The sequence below is a fragment of the Erinaceus europaeus genome, chromosome 6 (assembly GCF_950295315.1).
Source record: "Erinaceus europaeus chromosome 6, mEriEur2.1, whole genome shotgun sequence".
NCBI lineage: Eukaryota > Metazoa > Chordata > Mammalia > Eulipotyphla > Erinaceidae > Erinaceus > Erinaceus europaeus.
In genome coordinates this window covers 27453348-27475139 of record NC_080167.1, presented here as the reverse complement: position 1 = coordinate 27475139, position 21792 = coordinate 27453348, and the positions used below count along the sequence as shown (strand labels likewise).

The window sequence follows — 21792 nt, the reverse complement described above, 5'->3', positions numbered from 1 at the left end:
TAAATAGCTAGCATTTAGAGTAAAAGTATAAACAAATGAATAAACTTGCAAATTACATTATTGTAGATATTTGCCAACCTTCTGTGTGTGCACCAAGTTAGTGGATGCAGGATCTTCCCACCCCAAGTCTGTTTTTTAAAACTATCACAAACATTCAATGAAATCCCCCTACTCTCCCAACTTTTTTTTTCCCCATTGGACAATGAGAAATTGAGAGGGGAGGGGAAAACAGAGAGGGAGACAGAAAGACACCTGCAGACCTGCTTTACCACTTGTGAAGCTTCCCCCTTGCAGGTGTTAACTATTCTTACTGCTATGAGTAAGACAGGAAATCTATAAATGCTCACACTCCTAGTGACAGGAAAATTTACTGCAATTCACTTGGACAGATACTCTGTCAGAAGAAACACAGTTTTAATGTAATCCATGGAGAGTCACAAAGAGCTTTTACAAAATTAGAAGTTCAGTCTTCCCTGCCTTTAATCTACGAGGGAATGCTCTTACTCAGAAAATGAAGGTTCCTACCTAACAGATGAGCCATTTCAATGTCAACACAAATTTGGTACCAAAGCTCAACTTTGAAAGGGTAGTCACAGAAAGGAATATGAATGGCATGGTGCACACACTGCAAGTTATACAACTAAAAAGAGCACTCTATAACTGAAAACAAGTATATCTCTGTGAAGTTAGTAAAGAACAAAATATTTATAGACATACATGGGTCTATGCCAAAAACTATTCTAGAATAGTTTGCACACACAAAAATTAAATAGCAATAACTAAGTTATCTCTATTGGGTATGTTGACCAATGAACACAGTCTATTCAAACTAACTTTTTTGTTTTGTTTTGCCACCTGGGTTATTGCTGGGGCTTGGTGCCAGCACTACAAATCCACTGCTCCTGGTAGCCATTCTTCTTTTTTTTTTTGTTTCTATTTTATTTGATAAGACAGAAACTGAGAGAAGAAGGGGAGATAGAGGAGAAAGACAGATGCCTGTAGACTTGCTTTACTGCTCATGAAGTATACCCACTGAAGGTGGGGAGTGGGAGGGTCAAACCCGGGTCCTTGTGCTTAGTACTATGTGCACTTAACCAGGTATACTACCATCCAGCTCCCTAACTCAACTTTTAGCTTAAAACTTTGGTTCAACTTATTTGTTGGTTGCATTTATAGCTATTTTTTTTCTCCCCAAAGAAAAAAGATCACATCTGAATTAACATCTTTGTTCAAGAAGAAATCTTCAAAAAGATTTGTTAATAGGTCAGGCAAAGTGATGGTCTGGGAGATGGCACAGTAGATAAGATATTGGACTTTCAAGCATAATATATCGAGTTCAATCCCCGGCAGCACATGTACCAGAATGTCTGGATCTTTCTCTCTTTCCTATCTTTCTCACCAATAAATAAAGCCTTAAAAAAAAAAAATCAGCCAAGGTGGAAACTCAGAAAACCTACCGTTGACTTAATTCCAGATGCTGTGTTAAATGCTTCAGCCAGGTAGTTCTTATTACATTTCGAAGTTCATGGTTATTGCGAGCTGATAACACACCAACCACCACATCATAATGACTAAACTTCCACTGAGGAGATAAGGACAACTGATCTGGAAACAGGGAAAAAAAAAAAAAAGTAAGTTAGAAATTTCAGTTTCAATTACTGTTAGGTTCATATATAACATGAAGAAATTTGTGAACAACTATATGCCACCAAGCTAGAGAACCTGGAAGAGATGGATGATTTCCTAGATACTACCAACTTCCAAAACTAAGTAAGGAGGAAGTGGATAACATGAACAGGCCCATCACAGCTAATGAAATTGAAACAGTTGTAAAAAATCTTCCCAAAAATAAAAGTCCTGGACCAGATAGCTTTACAAATGAATTCTACAGAACCTTCAAAGAAGAACTAATACCTCTACTTTTAAAAGTCTTCCAGAAGATTGAAGGAACTGGAATACTCCCTTCAAGCTTCTATGAAGCCAACATCACTTTGATACCAAAAGCAGACAGGGACATAACCAAAAAAGAAAACTACAGACCAATATCTCTGATGAACATAGATGCTAAAATATTGACCAAAATTCTAGCCAACCGGATACAGCAGTATATTAAAAAGACTGTTCATCATGACCAAGTGGGGTTTATCCCAGGCATGCAAGGTTGGTTTAATATACGTAAATCAATCAACGTGATCCACCATATCAACAAAAAGCAAGACCAAAAACCACATGGTGATATTAATAGATGCAGAGAAAGCCTTTGACAAAATACAACATCCCTTTATGATCAAAACACTACAAAAAATGGGAATAGATGGAAAATTCCTGAAGATAGTGGAGTCTATATATAGCAAACCTACAGCCAACATCATACTCAATGGTGAAAAACTGGAAGCATTTCCACTCAGATCAGGTGCTAAACAGGGATGTCCACTATCACCATGACTAAGATGGAACTTTCAGAAAGCAAACTGGCGTCTGTTCAGTGATCTTACCAACAAATTTATTCCTGCAATTCCAATTAACTCTATCCCCTCTGAAGATTCCTACAGGCGCTTCCGCCAAGCCATCTTCAAAGCAGCTTCTCAAGCCATTCCTCGTGGGAGACGTGCTAACTATACGCCTTGTCTTGATGCTGAATGCGAGCAACTACTAAAGCAGCATGATGAGTCGGGCGACCCAGATGTGGCAGACCATCTCATTGCCTCCCTGGATGCAGCACGCCAAGCCCGCTGGCAACAACTCATGGAAAGTCTGAACTTCACCCACTCAAGTAGGAAGGCCTGGAAGCTTCTTCATAGTCTGGGTGCCGGTAGCCAACCCCCTCCCGTCTCCCATCCTCCCGTATCTCCAAACTCAGTGGCCAGTCACCTAACTCAAGTTGGACGTGCTAAGATCGACCCAGTCTGGAAAAGAGAAATTTCCCATGAGTGGTCATCCCACTTCCGGTTATCTTGTCCATCTCCAAAACCCTCTCCCTTTACACTGTCTGAACTGGAAGACGCTTTGAAGAGGGTTAAACTGGGAACAGCTGCTGGCTATGATAACATCACCCCAGAACTCATTCTTAACTTGGGCCCCACGGCAAAGAAGTGGCTCACTTCATTCCTGTCCCACATCTTGGAATCTGAATCTATGCCCAAAATTTGGCATCGTGTGAAGATAATAGCAGTTTTGAAACCAAAGAAAGACCCGACACTGGCCGCCAGCTATAGACCAATTTCTCTCCTCTCCATGTGTTACAAACTCCTTGAGAGGCTGCTTCTGTCACGTATTTCTCCTGTACAGAGAAATTCCTATCACCCACCCACGCTGGTTTCCGCCCAGGAAGATCTACCTGCGAACAAGCCTTGGCCCTCTCAACTTACATTGAAAATGGATTCCAGAAGAATTTAAAGACGGGTGCTGTCTTTGTTGATCTCACAGCAGCCTATGACATGGTCTGGCACCATGGTCTCCTAGTCAAGATCTCAAGATGCCTGCCTCCATGGGTGGCCAACACTATATCGTTTCTTCTCCAAAACAGAAGATTCCGGGTGCATCTGGGTGACAAGTCTAGCAGATGGAGACTTGTCTCAAGTGGCCTCCCCCAGGGCTCTGTTCTGGCTCCTACGCTATTTAATATTTACATCAATGACCTCACAGAAACTTCTTCAAGGAAGTTCATCTACGCCGATGACATCTGCTGTGCAATTCAGGCATCCAAGTTCGACATCCTCGAGGAAACACTCACGAAAGACATGTCTCTGATATCTGATTACTGTAAAAAATGGCGACTAATCCCTAGCACTGCAAAAACGGTATCATCTGTTTTCCATCTACACCATGCCTCGGCCTCGCATGAGCTTAATGTGCAGCTTGGCGATACGAGAATCCGGCATGAAGCCCAGCCAGTCTATCTTGGCGTTACTCTAGATCGCACTCTGTCATTTCACAAACATCTCATAAAAACTGCAGCAAAGGTGGGCGCGAGGAATAACATCATTGCAAGACTGGCCAGCTCCTCATGGGGCGCGAGCGCTTCCACACTACGATCATCATCTCTGGCATTATGCTATTCCACTGCAGAATACTGTGCCCCAGTATGGTTCCGTAGCCCCTATGTCCACTTGGTCGATTCCAAATTATATTCCTCCATGAGGATAATTTCTGGAACCATCTGTTCCACCCCGGTTCCATGGCTGCCAGTTCTTAGCAACATCGCCCCGCCAGATATTCGTCAGGATGCGGCATCATCTAAGTTCATTTCCCACGTCTATGCTCGACCGGACCTGCCAATATACGCGGATATCTTCGCCCACCCTGTTCAACGCTTGACGTCTCGTCACCCAATCTGGTCCCCTATGCCTACACTGAACTTCTCTGTTCCAGTCTCTTGGAAACAGAGTTGGTAGTCAGCTGAGGTAAAGAACAAACACCTCATCACAGACCCCTGCAAGCGTCAACCCGGCTTTGACCTAGCACGTTATGATTGGGCCCTCCTCAATCGATAGGCCATGGCCGGTGCGCCGCTATGTTCCATCGCTGGGGAGCCAGAGATGACCCGAACTGCCCCTGCGGCTCCAGACAGACTATGACCCACATAGTCAACGACTGCCACCTCTCCAGATTCAAAGGAGGTCTCGAAACTTTACATCAGGCTCAACCTGACGCTGTTGACTGGCTACGGAAGGGCAAATGCTAGAAGAAGAAGAACCATGACTATTCAACATAGTGTTGGAAGTTCCTGCTGTAGTAATCAGGTAGGAGCAAGGAATTAAAGGCATACAGATTGGAAGAGAAGAAGTCAAACTCTCCCTATTTGCAGATGATATGATAATATACATAGAAAAACCTTAGGAATCCAGCAAGAAGCTTTTGGAAATCATTAGGAAATACAGTAAGGTGTCAGGCTACAAAATTAACAATCAAAAGTCAGTGGCATTCCTCTATGCAAACACTAAGTTAGAAGCAGTTGAAATCCAGAAATCTATTCCTTTTGCTATAGCAACAAAAACAATAAAATATCTAGGAATAAACCTAACCAAAGAAGTGAAAGACTGAAAATTATGAGTCACTACTCAAGGAAACTGAAAAAGACACGAAGAAGTGGAAAGATATTCCATGTTCACAGGATGGAAGAATTAACATCATCAAAATGAATATACTACCCAGAGCCATCTACAAATTTAATGCTATCTCCATCAAGGTCCCAACCACATTTTTTAGGAGAATAGAACAAATGCTACAAATGTTTATCTGGAACCAGAAAAGACCTAGAACTGCCAAAACAATCTTGAAAAGAAAGAACAGAACTGGAGGCATCACACTCCCAGATCTCAAATTGTATTATAGGGCCATTGTCATTAAAACTGCCTGGTACTGGAACATGAACAGACACACTGACCAGTGGAATAGAATTGAGAGCCCAGAAGTAAGCCCCCACACCTATGGACATCTAATCTTTGACAAAAGTGCCCAGACCATTAAATGGGGAAAGCAGAGTCTCTGCAACAAATGGTGTTGGAAACTATGGGTTGAAATATGCAGAAGAATGAAACTGAACCACTATATCTCACCAAATATAAAAGTAAATTCCAGGTGGATCAAGGACTTGAATGTTAGACCAGAAACCATCAGATACTTAGAGGAAAATATTGGCAGAACTCTTTTCTGCATACATTTTAAAGACATCTTCAATGAAACGAATCCAATTACAAAAAAGACTAAGGCAAGCATAAACCTATGGAACTATATCAAATTAAAAAGCTTCTGCACAGCTAATAAAACTACTACCCAAACCAAGAGACCCCTCACAGAATGGGAGAAGATCTTTACATGCCATACACGTCAGACAAGAGGCTAGTAAACAGAATATATAAAGAATTTGCAAATCTCAACAACAAGACAACAAATAACCCCATCCAAAAATGGGGGGAGGACATGGACAGAATATTCACCATAGAAGAGATCCAAAAGGTCAAGAAACACATGAAAAAATGCTCCAAGTCTCTGACTGTCAGAGAAATGCAAATAAAGACAATGAGATACCACTTCACTCCTGTGAGAATGTCATGCATCAGAAAAGGGAACAGCAGCAAATGCTGGAGAGGTTGTGGGGTCAAAGGAACCCTCCTGCACTGCTGGTGGAAATGTTAATTGTTCCAACCTCTGTGGAGAACAGTCTGGAGAACTCTCAGAAGGCTAGAAATGGACCTACCCTATGATCCTGCAATTCCTCTCCTGGGGATATATACTAAGGAACCCAACACACTCAACCAAAAAGATCTGTGTACACATATGTTCTTAGCAGTACAATTTGTAATAGCCAAAACCTGGAAGCAACCCAGGTGTCCAACAACAGATGAGTAGCTGAACAAGCTGTGGTATATATATATCCAATGGAATACTACTCAGCAGTAAAAAATGGTGACTTCACTGTTTTCAGCTGATCTTGGATGGACCTTGAAAAACTCATGTTAAATAAAATAAGTCAGAAACCGAAGGATGAATATGGGATGATCTCACTCTCAGGCAGAAGTTGAAAAACAAGATCAGAAAAGAAAACACAAGTAGAACCTGAACTGGAATTGGCATATTGCACCAAAGTAAAAGACTCTGTGGTGGGTGGGTGGGTGGGGAGAATACAGATCTAAGAAGGATGACAGAGGACCCAGTGGGGGTTGTATTGTTATATGGAAAACTGGGAAATGTTATGCTACAAACTATTGTATTTACTTTTGAATGTAAAACACTAATTCCCCAATAAAGAAATTACAAAAGATATTTGCTACAAAATAATTTACATTGTGTTTGTAGAAAATAGGATGAGGATTTTTTTTTTGCAGTTATCTTGGTTAAAAGACTTAATATGTAGAACCTCAATTTTTCACCTCTTCAAAATATAATCATGCTTTTCCTACCACCAGAGTACCATTATCTATTCATCAAAGTCCACTGGACTCCTGTCTCCTTAGTAGCCCACTACACCCAAAATCCTTCTCGCAACTTCAGTTTCTAGTCTAAATTCACAGATATGTCTTCATTAAACTTTACTTTTCCCTGTTTTGTTTCTTTGTTCCATATGAACTGTTCAACAATTATATATATATCTTCAATAAGAATAGGGTCAGTTCAGTGGTAGTAATCCTTGAACTGTGATTTCTCTGAAAAGCTTCTCATCCAGCCTTTTTTTTTGCCTCTAGGATTACTGCTGGGGCTCAGTGCCAGCACTACAAATCCAATGCTCCTGGTGGTCTTTTTTTTTTTTTCCATTTTACTGGGTAGAGACAGAGAGAAATTGATTGGGATGGGGGGATACAGAGGGAGAGAGAAAGACACCTGCAAACCTGCTTCATCACTTGTGAAACGTCCCTGTAGCAGGTAGGGAGCCCTGGCTCAAACCCAGATCCTTGCACTTCATGCTGTGTGCCCTTAACCAGGTGCACCACCGTCCGGCCACCTCATCGTGCCTTTAAAGCTGATCTGAAAAACTAGCTGGATAGAGTACTCTTGAGTGGATGTGCTTTCCATTCAAAACTTTAAATATAACCTGCAAGTACTTCTGGTCCTTAGTTTTTGTTGAGAAACCAGCTGGTAGCCTTATGTGGATCACTTTGTTTTTCTACTTGCTTTTAGAATTCCCTTTATCTTTGAACTTTGCCATTCTTTTTGACACCACAGTTATTATTGGGGCTCCATATCCAGTTCTACTTGGCAGCTGTTTTGATTTTAACTTGATAATGGGTGAGACAGAGAGAGAAAAAGAAAGTGAGAGATAGACAGAAAGGAAGCGAGACAGTGACAACACTGATCCACCATTTGTAAAGCTTCTCCTATGCATATGGGGACTGAGGGCTTGAACTCAGGTCTTTGCATATGGAAACATGTATGCTCTACTGGGTGCACCACTATCTAGCCCTGATCTTTACCATTTTCATTATGTGTCTTGGTGATTTCTGGTTTGAATTCACTTTATCTGCAACTCATAAAATTTCCTGAATCTGGGAGCAAGGTGGTGGTACAGAGGGTTAAACACACATGGCAAGAAGCGCAAGGACTGGCATAAGGATCCTGGTTCAAGCCCCCGGCTCACCACCTGCAAGGGGGATCACTTCACAGATGGTGAAGCAGATCTGCAGGTGTTTTTCTCTCACCATCTCTGTCTTCCCCTCCTCTCTCAACTTCTCTCTGTCCTATCCAACAACAGCAACAGTAATAGCCAAATGTCTTTTCTAATGATAAGAGAAGTTAATAGTGATATCAAGGAAAATAATCAACCTGCTAAACTACTGGACAGGAACATTATTTTGGTAGTTTTCTGCAGGGCAATTTGGAAAGACTTAGAAAAATGCCTCAGAATGCTCCAGTTTAACTTCTGTTCACCAATTCCATGGCTAAGAACTTACACTAAAGAAATAAACAATAATGCACTAAAAGATTTCTATTCATCACAATTTCACTTAACACACAGAGTTGATACAAGGGGACTGCCTTATTTACTGTTACTGATGTATTTATAAAATGAAAATACTGACAAGATCATAGGATAAGAGGGGTACAATTCCACATAATTCCCACCCCCAGAACTCCATATCCAATCCCCTCCCTTGAAAGCTTTCCTATTCTTTATCCCTTTGAGAGAATGGACCCAGGATCATTATGGGGTGCAGAAGGTGGAAGTTCTGGCTTCTGTAATTGCTTCTCTACTGGACATGGGTGGGCATTGGTAGGTGATGGTAGATGAATCTATCTACACTCCCAGCCTGGGGGGGACTGTCTTTTTATATGTTACCAATCACTGATAGAAATGTCAATGGCGAACCAAAGAGGGAAGGCAGACAGGTTGGAAGGCCTAAGGGAGCCTCACTGTCTCCACGCTGGCTTGTGACAGCGGTCCGTAGTAACAGATGTCTGCTGTAAAGACAGGTGACCTCCAGGAGCTGGGGGTGGCCATCGGGGACATCAGACCTCCAACTGTCCAGACATGGAGGATGTGGATTTCTTCCTAAAGACTCCAGACCAGAACTTAGTTCTTTCAGCCGCCTGGTGTCAGTCAGATCTCTCATCCACAGAACTATGGAGAAACTGAGACTCAGAAGTCAGCCCAGGAATCTGAGATGAACACAGACATTAAGTGTTCCTACAGGAACTTCATGAATATGATACTGGCAGCAAAGGTAACTCATGACAGGATCAGGAGCATCAAATAACTCTCAAAAATAAGAGAAGAATCCATATCGTCTGAAAGGAGAAGCACAAAGTAGTTTTTCCCCAAATGATATAAAAATATCATTTGGTCCAGGAGGTGCAGTGGATAAAGCATAGAACTCTCAAGCACAAGGTCCCTTGCTAAGGTTCTATCCTTAGCAGCATATACACCAGAGTGATACTCTGGTTCTCCTTTTCTTTCCTATTTCTCCGATGAATAAATAAAATCTTTCTTAAAGTTTCTGGTAAAAAAAAGAAAAAGAAAATGTCAGTGGCCTGGGAAGCTAGCTCAGCTGGTAAAGCACAGCACTTGCATGTACTACGGCTTCTCTCTGTGTGTGTGTCAACTCTATTTCATATGAAATAAAACAATTCCCAAACAACAAACCCACACTTTTTTATTTTTATTTTTTATTATTTATTTATTCCCTTTTGTTGCCCTTGTTGTTTTATTGCTGTAGTTATTATTGTTGTCATTGTTGTTGGATAGGAGAGAGAGAAATGGAGAGGAGGGGAAGACAGAGGGGGAAAGAAAGACAGACACCTGCAGACCTGCTTCACTGCTTGTGAAACGACTCCCCTGCAGGTGGGGAGCCGGGGGGTCAAACCGAGATCCTTATAATGGTCCTTGCGCTTTGCGCCACATGCGCTTAACCCACTGTGCTACTGCCCAACTCCCCAAACCTACACTTCTTATAAAGCCATGGAAATAGTTCAGTTGGTAATACTTAGGGCTATGCTTTCAGATTATGTAAGTTATCTTTCAGATCACATAAAACATCTACTAATGAGGGCAGTTATCACATACACTACCCAAAGTGCTCTGACCCATTTCAGGTACCTCACAAAACACCTCACAGTAGGTAGCACAGGCACTCTTTTAACATGCCCTAAAATTTATACCATATTTTTTTCCATACCGTATTTATTATAAACCAGAGACTGCCCTGGGTTTTACTGACTCTTCTTCTATTTTATTGCCTCCAGGGTTATTGCTGGGGCTAAGTGCCTGCACTATGAATCCACTGGCCCAGAAGGCTTTTTTTTTTTTTTTCTCATTTTGTTGCCCTTGTTGTTGTTGTTATTGTTGCCATTGATGTTGTTGTTGGATAGGACAGAGAGAAATCAAGAGAGGAGGGGAGACAGAGAGGGGGAGAGAAAGACACCTGCAGACCTGCTTTACCGCCCGTGAAGCGACCCCCCTGCAAGTGGGGAGAAGGGGGCTCAAACCGGGATTCTGAATGCTGGTCCTTGCGCTTTGCGCCACATGCGCTTAACCCGGCTGTGCTACTACCGCCGGACCCCCACAGGAACAGTTTTAGAAGAATGAGCCTTGGACACAACTGCAAAGCAAGCGCAATGCTCTACTTGCCTCATGTCTGTGTCTACTGGACCAAGTGTGAACACCCTGAGAGCAGGAACTGTGTGTCTAGTATCACACTCAGTGAGTGAGCACTCTCAAACATTGTTGAGGGACTACAGCTCTTTCTCATTAGCTTCCTTCTTTCCCAACATTCTTGAAAGAAAAGGCTCCTCTTCTCACGTCATTTTCTTTAACAAACTATTAAATACTTTCTGCTAAAGCATTATCCAAAACTAAGATGTTACAATCCAGATAACCCGGAGCTATATTCTCTAGTAAAATAGCTACCTCCACTCCCACCCTTAGGTGTGCTGACCTCATGAGGAACCAGCTTCCTCATCAGCATTTGCTTTCCCCATGTCAGCTGTGTAAGGTGGCCTATTACCTTAGAATACCCATACCAATAGGGCTCACTTTCTTCACTGAGGTCTCTGTGCTTTAAATGACCTTGATCTCTCTATGTGAAATAATAGTACAATAGACTCTGGAAGTGGTTGGGTGGGTAGAGGACAGAACCTGCAGGCATGAGACTCCAGGCTCCAGAAGGTGCTCTCCCCTCCCCCATAAATCTAGAAAGGAAATAAAAAGGAAAAGGGTAAGAAGAAGAAGGAAAAAAAAAAAGGAAGGAAAGAAGGAGAAAGAGAAGGAAAAATAGGAGGAGGTGTCACAATTTTAACAGCTTCATTTTTGCCTCACACGCTTTCATTGTGATACTCAGTAACTCATTCCTGTGTGTTGCCTTCCCTTCTAAATTGTAAACTGCCTGAGGGTTTGGACTTCATCTTGATGATGCAATAATTCCAACCTATACCAGGAGTTGGCAGAGTGAGCTCTCAAGTATTTGCAGAATCAACTGCAAGTCAAAGGGCCTTTGTTAATATTCAGAGAAGGTAAATCTTCCTTTTCAAAAAAAAAAAAAGCTGTTACAAATTAAAGAGACTAAAGACAAAGGAAGAAGAACAAAAACAAAATCTTCAGATGTTAATTCAATGGGAGGATACTTAAAAGCTACAGTTTTCTCTCACTTTAGGTCTAAGAGCTGAAATGTTTTAGTTTACACATAACAAAAAAACTATGGGCTGAGGACATTTTTAGCAATGAAGACATCTCCACTGAAGGTACCACGATTGAAAAAGAAGTCAGTGGGAGTCCGGTGGTAGAGCAGTGGGTTAAGCACACGTGGCACGAAGCGCAAGCACCGGGGGTAAGGATCCCAGTTCGAGGCCCCGGCTCTCCACCTGCAGGGGAGTCGCTTCACAGGCGGTGAAGCAGGTCTGCAAATGTCTATCTTTTTCTCCCCCCTCTCTCCATTTCTCTCTGTCCTATCTAACAACGACATTAATAACTACAACAACAAGCAACAAGGGCATCAAAAGGGAAAGTAAGTAAAATTTGAAAAAAAAAAAAAAAAGGAAAAGGAGTCTGTATAGTTTCATTTAGACTTATGTATTGTTTATTATTTGACAGTCTGTACAGTATCAATCTAAAGTTAAAGTTAATTTACATATCTAGCCCTGGTCTCATTTCTGGGCCCGTTGCCCTCCCTGCTTCTACACTCTCATTTCTCTAATCCACCCACTTTCACTAGATGGCAAATCAGGCTCATTCAAACACAAGAGGAGGTAGACAACTTATCTCTAAAATATATATATTGCTAGGTAGACTTACTAAAGTCTTAAGCTTGAAGGCAGAGTTTTAGCTTGTTTATGGAACTCCAAATGACGGTTATGGTCCTATTCTAAGCATGTTCCACAACTGAATTCCTTTACAGCTGCTTCAACTTACAAAAAAAGTAAACTTAAAACACAAATCCAACAGCTGTTACAAAACGCGTCATACTCATGGCACTCTCCTTGGGTCACACCACAAAAACAAAACAAAGATCCCAATCTTTTAGCAGACTAAATGCACCGTCACACTACATTAAATAATCTACATTTTATTTTAATTCTATTCAAGCCACGTAGCTTTTCAAAGAGCTTGAGGTTTGTCTAGTTAAAAAATATTTTTAAATGATTTCAATTACAGCAATGAGGCACCGAGGGCTGTTTAGAGACGCTTCTATAAATTCCACTTATAAACTATGCCACAGAGCCTTCTCTGAATGGCAAATCTTAATTTCCAAAGTTGTACTGGGTACAAGTCACTAAAAAAAGTTCCCAATGTAGTCATAAACAAAAACTATTAACATCACCTTCTAAATAACTTTTAAAAGTCTAGCTTTCTTTAAATATCCCAGGCCACGTTCTAAAAAAAAAAAAAGGAAAAGAAAATAATCAGGGAAAACTTTAGTGTTCAGTAGAATAAGAGTTCATTGACAATAATCCACATTTAATCCACAGGGTATTAAATGCGAGCAAAGCTTTCTATTTACTAATCCGTCAGCTAACCAAGAACTAAGATTTCATTCCCGTGGGAGAATGAGTTTCAGAGCGAATGGATCGTCAAATGATTTGCAATCGTCTTGCTCGATTATTAGCAGGCTTTGCAAACCCAACTCACAGAAAACAACTCCCCTCGCCATCGCGCCGTTTTTGGAGTCTAGCTTTGTTTAGCTGACTTTCACCGGAGTTTTTCCGAGAATGCCAGACACAGCAAATTTCCCCCTAGCAAAGTTCCTCCTCTGGAGCAAAACCCAGACACCTTCCAGAAAAAACGCGCACCAAAAGCTGAGAGCTGAAGGTCTTGACCAAATAAGACCAAGTGTCGGGGGAGGGCGATCTGCCCCGGAGCCCGAGCGGCTGAAGGACACGCGCTTTGCTCGGACCAGGCCTGCCGGGCGGCCAGAGGACTTGCGGTCGCCGCCGCCGCTTTGGGGGTCCCAAAAGAAAACGTGGAGGTGAGAAGCGGCGGGGACGCGAGGAGCGGCCCAGAGATGAAAAGGGCCGTTTGTTTCTGTCAAGGGGCTGCCGTGTTCGGTCCGGCCCCCGCGGAGGAAGCCGCCCGCCCTCCAGACCGCCCGGCCCCAGGAGCTCACCTGCCGGGCCACCCCCGGAGGCGCGGGCGGGCGGCGGGGAGCGCAGCCGCAGCCAGAGGTGCAGCGCGGCCCCGAGCACACACGGGCACAGCAGCACCAGCCAGTTTCGCATTGGCCGCCCCCACCGGCACCACCTCGCGCCCCCGCCGTGCGCCGGGTTCTCCCGCGTCCCGGCAGAGATGGGAGGGACCCGCAAGTGCGCGGCTGTGGAGCGGAGCCCGACGTCTGCAGGACCACTCCGGGAAAGCCCGCCCTCGCGCCGGCCGCGCTGCTACAGCTCTGAACCGATCCGGGATCCGCGGGTGGCGGCGACTCAGCCCGCCGAAGCCCCGCCCAACACTGGCACTTTCCCGGACACGCCCACCTTTTACTCGCTCCGCCCCCCTTTCCTCGCGTGCCCTCCCGCGCACGCGAGCCAGCCGGGAATTGAAGTCCCATTCTGGATCCGGGCAGAGGGCATAGCACTGATCCTAGAGGTTCATAAACTACACTTCCCATAATCCCACGGATTCGTTCCGTCACTTGGAAGTGCAGAGACCAAGCGTTGGGGAGCCACACAGAGCATGCGTATTCCTACTGACGCCTGCTGCCATCCGAAGGCGAAGGGGAGGTAGAGCCGGGCGAACCGAGGCTCAGATGCAACCCCTACCGCAGAGAGACTCTGCTGAGATAAAGGATGCTAGTTGCCTCAGCTTTAACAGAGTGACTTAAGATATTGCAGAGCTCTTTTAGGCGGAAGGCTGCTTTCTGTGGGTGGTTGAGTCCTACTGAAGTTTCCTTGATCCGAATTGCGGGATGAGACAGCGCAGTGCCGGTATCTCCGGCGGTGAACCATCAAGTATTATTCTTGTTCTAGAAGGTGCAAGGTGTCCCTGGCGCTTTGCCAGCTTCTGTCCTCTAGGAACTCAGGATGAGTAAGGCTGCCCCCAGGGGATCCAACTGCGGGACGCAGCAGCCAGGGGCCGGTGGAGGGCAGAAGTGCGCGGATGTCAGGCTCTGTGAAGTGAGGAGCAGAAGCAGGCGCAGGTGCAGGTGCAGGTGCAGGTGCAGGTGCAGGTGCGCGTGCGCTCCCCGAGCCGGAGCTGCGAGAATGCGGGCTGCGAGTGTGTGTGTGTGTGTGTGTGTGTGGTGGGGGGCGTGCCCTCCCCTTGAACCCGGTGCTACTTGCGCTGTGCAGCTGCAGCACGTCGGGCTGCATCCGGATCCCGCACTCCGCCAGCGCCGACAGACCAGTCAGGGTGCTGCTCATAGAGGGAAGGGAGGATGAAAATGCCTGACTTATGGGCTTGCTTTTTTAAGCTTCTACAAGTGGCAGAAACAAAAGTTACTGTATTGAGAAAAGTTTAGTTTGAAACTTACAGAAAATCTGGTTCAAACAGGCATAAGGAAAAAAGAAAGAAGAGATAATTTAGTCAAGTAACTCAACTGTTGACCAGGAGGAAACATCTCAGGCATAGTCTCATGAAGTGGGAGTTTGATTTCATCAAGAAAACTCACAAAGTGACTTTACTAACCGTCTTGTGCACTATATTTATTTTTTTTAACTGTTGTCGTTATTATTGTTGTTGTTGTTAATGTTGTCATTGTTGGATAGGACAGAGAGAAATGGAGAGAGGAGAGGAAGACAGAGAAGGGGAGAGAATGACAGACACCTGCAGACCTGCCTCACTGCTTGTGAAGCGACCCCCCTGCAGGTGGGGAGCCGGGGGCTCGAACCCGGATGCTTAAGCCGGTCCTTGCATTTCGCGCCAGCTCCGCTTAACCTGCTGCGCTACTGCCCGACTCCCTTATATTTAATTTTTAACATTTGTGTTAGTTTAATAGTTGTATAACGCGTTAGTCTAAGGAGTTTATGTTGTATGTTTGTGCTTAAGCAAAATATCAATAATAAAAATATGTTGTCATAAACGATCTTTTTGCCTGGGAATGGATTATTTGCTATCATTTCCTAACAGACTATTCGAAAGCTCCTTTCTTTTCCTTTTTTCTCTTCTTTTTCTTTCTTTTTTTTTTTTCTTCTTCTTTTTTTTTTTTTTTTTTTGCCTCCAGGATTATCGCTGGGGCTCAGTGCCTGCACTACAAACCCACTGCTCCTGGAGGCCATTTTTCCCATTTTGTTACCCTTGTTGTTATTGTCATTGCTGTTCTTGTTGGATAGGACAGAGATAAATTGAGAGAGGAGGGGAAGACGCAGGGGGGGAGATAGACAGCTGCAGACCTGTTTGACCACTTGTGAAGAGACCCTCCTGCAGGTGGGGAGTGGAGAGCTTGAACCCGGATCCGTAGTGGGTCCCTGCTCTTCAGGCTATGTGCGCTTATCCCGTTGCTCCACCCATCCCCACAAAGCTCCTTTTTAAAATGACTTTTTTTTTTTTTTGCCTCCAAGGTTATCGCTGGGACATGGTGCCTGCACTACAAATTCACTGCGCCTGGAGGCTTTTTTTTTCTTTCCCTCTTATTGCCCTTGTTGTTTATTGCTGTGCTGTTATTATTATTGTTGTTATTGCTGTCGTCCTTGGATAGGACAGAGAGAAATCGAGTGAGGAAGGGAAGACAGAGAGTGGGGAGAGAAAGACACCCGCAGACCTACTTCACCGCTTGTGAAGCCCGGGGCTGGAACCCGGATCCTTAACCGGGTCTTTGCACTTCGGGCCATGTGCGCTTAACCTGCTTCGCCACCACCCGGCCCCCTTAAATGACTTAATTTTTTTTTGATAGGAGAGAAAGAAATTGAGAAAGAAACAGAGAGACATCTACGCTCTGCTTTACCATTTGTGAAGCTTGACCCCTGTAAGAGGACCAGGGACTTGAATCCAGGTTCTTGTTCGGTGACCTGTGCTCTTTTTTTTTTTTTTTTTACCAGAGCACTGTTCAGCTCTGGTTTGTGGTGGTGCAGGGGATTGTACCTGGGACTTTAAAGCCTCAAGCATGAGAGTTTATTTGCATAACCATTAGGCTATCTACCCTCTGCCCTAACCTGTGCTCTTAACTGGGTGGACCACTGCCTAGCTCCTCCAAAACTGTTAAAACAGCAGTATTTTTTTTTTAATTCTGTATTTCTTTATTTTCCCTTTTGTTGCTCTTGTTTTTTATTGCTATTGTAGTTATTATTGTTGTTGTTATTGATGTCATCATTCTTAGATAACAGAGAGAAATGAAGAGAGGAGGGGAAACAGAGAGGAGGAGAGAAAGACCTGCAGACCTGCTTCACCATGTGTGAAGTGACTCTCCTGCAGATGGGGAGCCGGGGGCTCGAACCGGGGTCCTTATGCCGGTCCTTGTGCTTCGTGCCATGTGCGCTTAACCCACTGTGCTACCGCCCGACTCCTCAGCAGTAATTCTTTTATCTTCCAGTTTCTGTGAGGTAGTAGTTTGACAGCCAGCTGTGGTTCAGGATCTATAAAGCTGCAGAAACTTGAGCCATCTGAAGGCCTTATTGGAGCTGAAGAATCTCTTTCAGAGATGGCTCACTCACAATAATTTGTGCTGCCTTGTGGCCTAAATTAGTCTGTCCCCCCCCCCCCAATTGCTTGCTTCAACGACCCTACACCATAACAAATTGCTTTCCCAAAAGCAAGTGATCCAAGAGACCAGTGAAAGAGCTCATTTAGATAGTGTGCTGATTTACTCTGTGTGTGTGTGTGTGTGTATGTGTGTGTGTGATCCAGGCTCAAGCCAAGTCTTTACCACATTGAAGAAAGCTTTGGTACTGTGGTCTCTTTCTTTCTCTCTCTCCCTCGGCTCCTTTGTCTATCAGCAATAATGATAATAATAGATAAATTCTTAGTTTAGACACCACTCTTTTTTTTTTTAAAGATTTTATTTATGTATTAATAAGAAACATAGGAGGAGACCATGAAGGATGATAAATGACATAGTGGGGGTTGTATTGTTAAATGGGAAACTGGGGACTGTTATGCATGTACAAACTATTGTATTTACTGTTGAATGTAAAACATTAATTCCCCAATAAAGAAATAAATTAAAAGAAAAAAGAAACATAGGAGGAGAGAGAAGGAACCAGGCATCACCCTGGTGCATCTGCTGCGGGGGATTGAACTCAGGACCTCATGCTTGGGAGTCCAGTGCTTTATCCACTGCGCCACCTCCCAGACCACTAGAAACCACTCTTACAGGGAATCGGGCTGTGGCATACCGAGTTAAGTGCACATAGCACCAAGCGCAAGGACCAGTGAGTGCAAGGATCCTGTTTCTTGTCCCTGGCTCCCCCACCTGTAGGGGGATCGCCTCACAAGAAGTGAAAGAGGTGAAACAAGTCTGCAGATGTCTTTCCTCCTTAATCTCTCTATCTCCTTTTCCTCTCTAAATTTCTCTTTGTTGTAGTCAATAAAAGGAAAAAAAAAAAAAAGGAAAAAATGGCTGCTGGAGCAAAGGATTCTTAGTACTGGCACCAATTCCCAGCAATAACCCTGGAGACAAAAGAAATTATACAGGAGTCAGGCGGTAGCGCAGTGGTTAAGCGCAAGTGGCACAAAGTGGAAGGATCTGCGTAAGGATCCTAGTTTGAGCCCCCCCGGCTCCCCATCTGCAGGGGAGTCTCTTCACAAACGGTGAAGCAGGTCTGCAAGTGTCTATCTTTTTCTCCTCCTCTCTGTCTTCCCCTCCTCTCTCCATTTCTCTCTGTCCTATCCAACAACGACGTCAACAATAATAATGACAACAAAACAACAAGGGCAACAAAAGGGAATAAATAAATAAATAAATATTTTTTTAAAATCATGCTTTTATGTCTCCTACTTTTTAATTGAAGAAGTTGCCAAGAAGGTAATATTGGCTGTTGCTAAATGAATCTGCTTTTCATCTTAAAAGTATCTTAAAATTTTAATTTAAGATCATCTTAAATATCTTTAATATTTTAATTTTATTTTTAATATTTTATTTATTTGCTTTTTATTAGCTAGAGACAGAAATTGAGAGGGAAGGAAAAGGTAGGGAGAGAGAAAGAGGGACACCTACAAGACTGCTTCATCACTTGTCATACTCCCCCCCCATGTGGGAACTAGAGGCTTGAACTCTTGTTATGCACTCTAATGGGTATGCCATTAACATATATAAGGTATGTTAACACAAAATATTAATCATCTACTTTAGGCAGAAGTGCTCATTAAACAAATACTTCATTGAATTATCTATATGTGCAAGGATTTTTTGGAAGCACTTGAGATGAGCAGAACAAAGAGCCTTGCCCTATGGTGATGCTGGTAGGGTAGCCAGTAGACAACAAATATAATTGTGAAATGCATTTTACCAGTTAAAGATGCTGAAAGATCTAGAAAATATGAAAAATTGAGCAAGTTAGGGGAATTGGGACCAAAATGGAACAGATTGTAATATTAAATTGTAGTGTTAAACAACTGTTCAAAGCTACAATAAACACTAAAGGGAGAAGTAAACAAAACCCTTCTAACATTTAACAGATTTAGATGTTGTCCCTTCGATTCTCAAAAAGTTTTAACCTACAGAAGAAACTTCACTAGAACCCTGAAGGGCCTATAACAGAAGTAACTTTTAATATAAAAGCTTCTTAACATCTTGCCACCCTGGAAACCACCTACTTAACTTATTGCTAGGACCCATGACCCTTCTATTTACTTGCTGTCTACTATCTCTTAGTAATCTCAAGGATAAGGTGGGTGAAGATCATAAGAAATACAATGTGGCTTTTTTTTTTTTTCCTCCTCCAGGGTTATTGCTGGGCTCGGTGCCTGCACCATGAATCCACCGCTCCTGGAGGCCATTTTTTTTCCCCCTTTTGTTGCCCTTGTAGCTTCGTTGTGGTTATTATTATTGCCCTTGTTGACGCAATTCGTTGTTGGATAGGACAGAGAGAAATGGAGAGAGGAGGGGAAGACAGAGAAGGGGAGAGAAAGATAGACACCTGCAGACCTGCTTCACCGCCTGTGAAGCGACTCCCCTGCAGGTGGGGAGCCAGGGGCTGGAACCGGGATCCTTACGCCGGTCCCTGCGCTTTGCGCCACATGCGCTTAACCCACTGTGCCACCGCCCGACCCCCCAATGTGGCTTTTTTTTGGCTGCAGCTTCTTCTGGTCAGATGGCTCTCAGCGGAGGTGCCCCAGGCATCCATCCGCCATGTCTACTTCTCCTGAGAACTGAGCACGTGTGACTCTGCTAGCTGGTAATTGGTGACAAACAATAATCAAAAAGATAAAAAACAGTAATGTCAAATAATGGGAACTCGAAACAGAAGGATGAATATGGGATGATCTCACTCTCAGGCAGAAGCTGAAAAACAAGATCAGAAGAGAAAACACAAGTAGAACCTGAACTGGAATTGGCGTATTGCACCAATGTAAAAAGACTCTGGGGTGGGTGGAGGGAGAATACAGGTCCAAAAAGGATGACAGAGGACCTAGTGGGGGTTGTATTGTTATGTGAAAACCTGGGAAATGTTATGCATGTACAAACTATTGTATTTACTGTCGAATGTAAAACATTAATTTCCCAATAAAGGAATTTAAAAAAAAAGAAATACAATGTGTATAATGGGAAGAATACATTTTTTTTGCCTCCAGGGTTATTGCTGGGGTTCAGTGCCTGCACCATGAATCCACTGTTCCTGGAGGCCGTTTTCCCCCCTTTTGTTGGCGTTGTTGTAGCCTTGTTGTGGTTATTGTTGTTGTTGTTAATGTCGTTCATTGTTGGATAGGACAGAGAGAAATGGAGAGAGGAGGGGAAGACAGAGAGGGAGAGAGAAAGATAGACACCTGCAGACCTGCTTCACCACCTGTGAAGCGACGCCCCTACAGGTGGGGAGTCGGGCTCAAACTGGGATCCTTACGCTGGTCCTTGCACTTCTGCGTCACGTGTGCTTAACCTGCTGCGCTACCACTGGACCCCTGGAAGAATACATTAAAAAAAAGATGTATGTGCTTATTTAATAGCCAAGAAATAGAAACAAAGTCTAACTCTAGCAATTGAAGTGCAGAGGGTCAAACTCAGCCTGCAAGTTCTGCACTCTCCAGCTATGCCACCTTCCCACTCCCAAGAATGAAGGTAATATGTGACTAGAAAAGTAATTCAGAAAATATATTAAAAACATGAAGAGATATTCACACCAAACACTAATCACATATTGTTTTCATTTTTGATGTTTTAACTTAAAAAAATCTTTGTGGCATCTAGAAAGAGCTCACTTAGTAGGGCATGCACCTTACTATGCATGAGGCCCCAGGTAAGAGCCCTGATACCACAAGGAAGCACCATGGCACTGGTACCAGGAGTATCTCCCTCCCTCCTCCCTTCCTCCCACTTCCTTCCTTCCTTCTTTCCTTCCTTCCTTTTCTTTTTCCTTCTATATATATGAAGTAAAAAGAATGGGGGAAAATTTGGCCCTGGGACTTTGGGATCATACATACTCAATGCTCCAGTATTAACAACTAACTAACTAGAATGCAAATAAAAGCAGAATTACTTTATGATCCAGCAATACCACTAGTTGGCATTTATCCAAAGGACACGAAAACACTAATTCAGAGGGACATATGCACCCCTATGTTCATAGCTGCATTATTCACAGTAGCCAAAGAGTGGAAGCAACCTTAATGTCCAAACAGATGGCTGGCTAAAGAAGTCATGGGATATATATTCAATGGAATACTATTCTGCAATCAAAAACGATGATATTGTGTCCTTTGGGACAAAACAGATGGAACTGGAAGTGCAAAAAATAGATGAAAGACAACAACCAGATAGTTTCACTTAAGTGTGGAATCTAGGGAACAAGTGTACATGAACTTGTGAAAACAAAAACAACTAGAAGCAAACAAACTGATTCTAAGACTTTGTGAGAACTATGGTGGTTATTTTGGGATGGTGAAGAAACAGAACTTTGGTGGTGGGTGTGGTGTGGAACTATACCTTGTAATTTCAGAATCCTGTAAACTCATTATTAATCATAAATTTAAAAATGGAAAAATAAGTATAATGCAACTTTTGTTCATTAAATTACTTGTCCACATTATATTAACTGGTCCCCTATTATTAGACATAAAGGTCTCTACCTTTCAATAATAATAATAACAATAACAACAACAACAACAATAATAATGGAATTTTAAAAATATTTACTTATTTATTCCCTTTTGTTGACCTTGTTGTTTTATTGTTGTAGTTATTATTGTCGTTGGATAGGACAGAGGGAAATGGAGAGAGGAGGGGAAGACAAAGAGGGGGAGAGAAAGATAGGTACCTGCAGACCTGCTTCACAGCCTGTGAAGAGACT

The 21792-nt window shown here is 43.2% G+C and overlaps 1 protein-coding gene across 2 annotated transcripts in view; it reads right to left on the bottom strand.

Moving 5' to 3' along the window:
* The window catches only part of B3GALNT2 (beta-1,3-N-acetylgalactosaminyltransferase 2), a 45155-nt gene extending 31278 nt beyond the window's left edge, over positions 1-13877 (bottom strand). The window contains exons 1-2 of one of the 2 annotated variants that reach the window (XM_007522924.3): positions 13530-13877; positions 1458-1605 (exon numbers count right to left, since the gene is read on the bottom strand). In XM_007522924.3, coding sequence (XP_007522986.1) covers positions 1458-1605; positions 13530-13641 — 260 coding nt within the window. In that variant the 5' untranslated portion in view covers positions 13642-13877. The other variant, XM_060191959.1, reaches the window with a different exon arrangement.
* Between the last annotated feature and the right edge of the window lie 7915 nt (positions 13878-21792).